Source organism: Miniopterus schreibersii, assembly GCF_964146895.1.
Source record: "Miniopterus schreibersii genome assembly, chromosome: 2".
Taxonomy (NCBI): domain Eukaryota; kingdom Metazoa; phylum Chordata; class Mammalia; order Chiroptera; family Miniopteridae; genus Miniopterus; species Miniopterus schreibersii.
The window spans coordinates 1,805,883-1,811,882 of record NC_138102.1 but is presented as its reverse complement, the minus strand read 5'-3'; the positions used below and the strand labels follow the sequence as shown (position 1 = coordinate 1,811,882).

At 64.6% G+C, this 6,000-nt stretch overlaps 1 protein-coding gene across 1 annotated transcript in view; it reads left to right on the top strand.

The window, feature by feature from the left end:
- The first annotated feature begins 1,964 nt into the window (after positions 1 to 1,964).
- CSMD1 (CUB and Sushi multiple domains 1) overlaps positions 1,965 to 6,000 on the top strand; it is a 1,001,626-nt gene continuing 997,590 nt past the window's right edge. The window contains exon 1 of the mRNA XM_081129106.1: positions 1,965 to 2,089. Coding sequence (XP_080985232.1) covers positions 2,005 to 2,089 — 85 coding nt within the window. The 5' untranslated portion in view covers positions 1,965 to 2,004. The remainder of the gene's footprint in view (positions 2,090 to 6,000) is intronic.

Sequence of the window (6,000 nt, the reverse complement as noted above, 5' to 3'; positions counted from 1 at the left end):
TCAAGAGCATTTTTGTTCACTTGCTGAGTGTCAGGTACCATCTGGGGTCTGATCTGAAGTCACAGAGTGGGTGATACCCCCCCCCATGTCTAGTTCAGCCTGAGGAGCAGGGTCCATGGGTCCCAGTGGAAACTCCCCCACACTCCAGCTTCCTGTCTTATTTTCTCTCTAGTGCTCAGGGAGGCCAAGGGGGGCTCTGCAGGTGGACACCCCAGGCCCCATTCAGGACAGCAGCCTTCAGAGAAGCAGCTATGGCTCCTGGTGCTCAGAGTCCTCTCTCTAGGATGGAGACGGGCGTCTGTGGTGTGTTCAGCTGTTCCCCGTAGGCTGTGAAGACACTAAGGGAACCATGCTCTGCTGCTCACATTTCAAGATCGTAGCCCTTGATTTCCTGGATGCACCATCACACTCTTAGGCAGCCTAGAGACCCATGGGACCAAGGGAGTCCAGGAAAAACAAGACAAGGAAATAAAACATATGGAATTGTCAACTATTTAATCCTGAAGATTGAGACAAACCGCAGGTGGAATGAAGCACCATGACCATGGCCAACCATGGGGTCTCCGTTCCGCCCACATCATGCGGTGGTGCAGGAGATACAATGTTTCACACCACTGTTGTGCTACAATGTTTCCCTCACTTGTGGACTCCCATGTTCTGGTCCCTCTACCCTCTAAGGGAGTTACCTACAGCTTTCTGGTCAAGAATGGAGAATGCTTTGCTACCCCTTTGTGAACACTATCACTCACCTATGGCTCCTATTTTTCCACGAATCTCCCACCTTCCCCTAAACTGCCTTGCCTTCCCTGTTCCCCAGGGACTGCAGGAATACCTTCTCTATTCCAGGAGGAAACTGGGTGAAACCTGGTTCCTTCCATCAGCTTCTGTGACGCTCCAGCTCTGTTCCCGCTGCTCTGCCAGTTTCATTCCTTTGCAGATTCAGAGAGAGGCTCTGCCTCTTTTCTCCTGAAGCCCCTTCCCAACATTGCATTTCATGTCGTTTCACCCGAGGGTGCGCCAATCGCCATCTCTCCTGACCAGACCGCGCTGTCAGTTCCAGGCACTCTTCCTGATTTCAAATTTGATCTGAACCTGTCTGTGCGGAGATAACCCCGACACAACCTGAGTCCAAAAACAGAAAACAACCTGAGTCACAAAAATAGAAAAATTGTTGTAACCCCTTGCAAAGAGTCCTCTTGCCAAAGATGATGTCTAATAATAATAATAATAATAATAAATAATAATAACGCTGTTTCTCCCTTGGGGTTAGAGCTGGGTCTGCGCCCTTTCCACCTGCCCGTCTTTGCTAAGTTATGGGTGGGGGGGGGGCTTCTCTGTGGTCAGCGCGTAAACAGAGGTCAGAGATGGGGACCAGCCTCTGCCCCAGGGGTCCCTCTAGTTTGCGGGAGTTGCCTCTCCGGGTGGGCGGTGGGGCGTCCCCACCCAGGCGCCCCGCCAGCCCGCCCTCGCCAGCCCCGCGCTGCTGCGCAGGGGGCCGCGCGGCGCCGCGGGGCGGGGAGGCTGCGCCGGGCGGGCCGGGCTGCGGAGCCGGCGCTTCCCCTCTCGGCGCGGGGATGGTTGAGTCCAGCCGCGGCCCTCCGCGCGCCAGCCGTCCCCCGCGCTCCCGCCTCCCCCCGGCGCGCTCTCCTCCCCGCGCCCCTCCCTCCGCTCCCACTCGCCGGCGCTCGCTCCGGCTGCCTCCGCTCCGGGCTCCAGGGCTCTCCAGGCTGCGCGAGCTCCGGGCCGCCTCGCCCCGCCCGCGGCCCCGGCCCGCTCGGCCCCGCAGCGGCCCCGGGCGCGCACCGATGCTATGAGAGCGAGGCGAGCCGGGCGCCCAGACCTGCGGGAGGCGTCGGGCGCGCGGCCGGTCCGGGGACCCGGCTCCCTGTCCTGCTCGCCCTGCCCTTCGGGGACCATCCGGCTCTGCCCGTAGCCCGCGTGCCGGGAGGAGTCGGCGCCTCGGAGAAGAGCCCTCGTGGTCGCGCGTGTGGAATATCTGCAGACATGACGGCGTGGAGGAGACGCCAGCCTCCGCTCCCGCTCCTGCTGCCGCTGGCGCTCTGCGCCGGGCTCCTCGCCGCAGCGAAGGGTAAGGAGGCTGCGGGCGCCCGGGAGATGGTGGGGGGACGGGGAGGCGACGGGGAGACGGGCGAGCCCTCCGAGGAGGCCCGTGGCCAACGCAGGTGTCTGCCCGGGTGGGCAGGGGACCGAGCCGCGGCGCCTGCGGATGCTCGAGGCGGGGAAGGCAGCGCCCGAGCCGAGCCTCCCCAGCGCGGGCTGACCCCCGCCCCTCCGCCGCCTTCCCCTCGCTCCGGCCCAAAGGAGACGCCGCTTTTCTGGGTGCTGTGGGCTGTCAGGGAGAAAGGAGCCAGACCCCAGCGGGCCGGCTGCGCGGTCGTGGCTGCACTGCCTCCACGGAGGTGTGGGCGCAGCGGGTCGGGGCGGCGGGGGCTGGTTCCCAGGACTTTCTCCGGACCCGGAGCAGCCGGGAAAGTGGTGCTGGGAAGCCGGCCTCGCAAGTTCGGGCTCTCCGGGGGTTTGGGGCGCCACCGGGCAGACCAGCCGGCTGGCCCGGCGCCCCGCACCCTGGCTCCCCGCGCCCGCGGAGCATCCCGGCCTCCGCTCCGCCACCCCGGGGCCCGAGGCGCTGCCTCCGTGACTCCGCGAGGCCCCCCGCCTCTCCGCGCACTTTGCTCTCCGCAAGTTGGAAGGCGCTGGCGAGGGGCCGGGGGAGCGGGGCGCCCGGGAGGGGATTCCTCCCCGGACGCGTCCGCGAGGGGCCGGGGCTCCCGGCTGCGCCTGGGGCTCGGGGCGCTGTGCACTTGGCTTTCTCCTTGAAACGAGTTAGGGAATGTCCCCCCTAAGTCGCCCACGGGCTGCAGCCTCGGGGCTGGCAGTAGCTCTGCCCTTGTCTATTCTCCGGGAAGGCACACAAGCTCCCTCTTGATTCCGAGGGGGAGAGGGGGGGGAGAGAGATAATCGATCGATTTTCACATTGCAAAGTACGTGCGGCTCCGGGTCCGGCTCCTCGGACGCCCTCCCCCATCCCCGCTCCTGCAAACAGCGTGTGGATTTCACTGTGGTCCCTGTTACGCCTGGAGCCAAGTCTTGCGGGTTGTTTCTCCTGGTCATCTGCTCCCCCCAGGATCCCCCTCCCCTCTCCAGATTCTCCCAGCTGTCTCCCCGTTTCGTGGCCCTTCAGTGTTGCAGATTCTGGGGTGACTGACTAGAGGGAGGACCGGCTCTGGTTCCACTCGGACGGTCCGGATGGGCCTGGCCCGGGAGGCAGGGGAGGAGGGCAGGCCAGGCTTCCCCCTGGAGCTCTTCTCCAGGGGCTGCTCCGGCCGCTGCGAGCTGACCACGAGGGATGTCCCTCCACACAGGCGCCCTGCCTCACAGAGGGGGCTGTGGGAATGGTCCCCAGCACCCCAGGGAGCAAACGGTGGTGTTAGTGGCCCAGTTCACGTTCTCTGGGGATTAGGAAGCTACCCAGGGACGCTGGCCCTCTGCGCACCCACCCGCCCGGTTGGGTCCCCATGCCCCGCGTAAGGAGTGGGTGCAGGGAGCACCTCCGAGGCATCGCTGGGTGGGTGGGCAGCGGCCTCAGGGAGCCCTGGACTGCCTGGAGATGGAGAGGAAGCTAGAACAGTGGAGCAGGGGGCCGTCCCCCGGAGGTGTGCGCCCATCGGTGTGGAGGGTGGGGCAAGGGCCTGGGGACAAGCCCCTAGGTGGAGAGAAGACACCTGGTAGGCGACTCTACTCGACTTCCCGCCCCTTCCCCTCTGGGCCTGCGAGGGGCCTCCTTCTGCCTCTGAGCACACTCTCCTCTCCTGCTGTTCCTTGTGCTCTGGGCGCCCTTCCCCCGCAATTAGCAGGAGTTGCTGCCTGGAGACGGCAGCCGGCCCTGCCTGGGCTGCTTAACAATCCGCACACGTGTGTGGGGGAGGATTCCGCTCCCGGGTGGGCCGGGCGCTGCGAGGGGCGGGGGAGGGAGGAGCAGCGCTCTCCCAGGTCCCAGCGCCCACAGGGCGGGTAGCAAAGCCCTGAACACCCGGGAGCCTCGAGGGGCAGCCACCCCGGGGAGAGCACCGCCCGCTGCGCCCAGGGAGCCCCGGGTCCGGGCTGTGGAAGCCATAAGTGCATCTTTGGGTTGCTTGGCGTTTAGGGAACAAGAATAAGACGTGTGTGTGAGTGTGTGTGTGTGTGAGAGTGTGTGTGAGGGTGAGTGTGAGTGTGTGCATGTGTATGAGTGTGTGTGTGCATGTGTGCGTGAATGTGTGTGTGAGTGTGAGTGTGTGAGTGCATGTGTGAGAGTGTGTGATTGCGAGTGTGAGTGTGTGCATGTGTGTGTGTGCATGTGTGTGTGCATGTGTGCGTGAGTGTGTGTGAGTGTGCATGTGTGTGAGTGTGTGTGTGTGTGCATGTGTGTGAGTGTGTGCACGTGAGGGTGTGAGTGTGTGATTGTGAGTGTGTGTGTGCATGTGTGTGCGTGTGTGCATGTGAAAATGTGTGTGTGTGAGCGTGTGTGTGAGAGTGTGCGTGAGAGTGTGTGCGTGTGTGCGAGTGTGTGAGCGTGTGTGCGTGTGTGCGTGTGTTTGCGCGGTCCCCTAGTGCCCGGCCTCGCTCGGGTCCCGCCGCTCCCGCACCACCCGTGCGCGGGTCTCTGCGCCCCAGGGTCGGGCTGGGGGAGGGTCCACCGGGCGGGGCCGCAGGCCGAGCCTGGTGACGCCAGCCCGAGTCCCCGCCCGCTCCTTCCTTGCGGGCTCCTGGGCGGGGTCGCACCCGTGGGCGAGCCCGGGTGGCGGAGGTGGGGGCTGGGCTGGGCGCCTGCGCGCACAGGGCTTTCCCGGGAGCGGCGCGGGGACCGCTCGGGCCACCGCCGCCCACGCTGCGCGAGCCCGGGGGCTCCCCGTGGCGAAGGCCGGCGGCCGGTGCGCGGTGCGCGGGCGTCCTGGCGGCGTGGCAGGTCCCGCGCGGCGGAGCCCGGCAGCTGCGGTCGGGGGGCGCGGGTCCCCCAGTGCCCGCCGCCCTCAGCGTTCGCTGCTTGTATTTTTAGCTTCACCACATGTTGGGGCGCCCAGAATTCGCCTGTGATTTTTCCCTTTTTGATGGTTCGGCCGGTGCGCGCTGCCCCACAGCAGCCCGTCTGCAGGCCCCGGGGAGGGGGAGGCTTGCGCATGGCCAGCTGGCGACGGGGGCAGGGACTCTTCCGGGGGCCGCGGGCTGCGCCCCTGGTCTGGGGCTGACCTGCCCGCTGTTGGGGAAACAGACTTTGCCTCGCAGCTGCCCCCCGCGTTCGTGCAGCGGGGGAGAGGAGGCGGCTGTTGGCAGCGGCGCCCAGCAGCCTCCTGAGGGCCAGGTGAAATAGCTTCCCCAGGTGTCACCGCAGGAAGCCCGGGACGGGAAGGTGCTTGTCCAAATTCACAATCCCGGCGTCCCTAATGCTCCGCAGAGAGGTGTAACTGTGCATTGTGGGGTCTCCACGGAAACGTGTAACCCAACAGAGGGAGAGGGAGAGGGAGAGGGCCAGGCAGCCTTCCCCAACCACCTGACCTTCCACTGGGCAGTCGGATTCCTTCCTGGCCTGGCCACTGCACACACACTCCCCCTGGGGAAGCCGGGGACTCCCACAGAAAACCCCTAGTCACTAAAAAGGTGGGGCAGGTGAGAGGGAGTTGAGGCCTCTGCAGTCATCATTTCCTCGGCAAATATTTTTTATTGCATTGTCCGGGGGATTCTTTGTTGATTCAATTCAGAACCTTTCGGCCAGAACACGCTGGTGCATCTGGGGCTCCTCCACGATGCTTAGTTTGGGATTTTAAGTCTTTAAAAAGGAAAGAAAAGGGGAGGCTGTCTTCCGAAGCGACAGGTTTTGTACAGTTGAACTTGTCACCGCAGGGTGGGGAGATGTCACTAAACAGGTCCTGGGAAGAGGGGCAGGTGCAGCCCTGGAGGTGGACTTCGCCCAGGTCTCCGGCCTCCACTCCCACACTGGCCTGC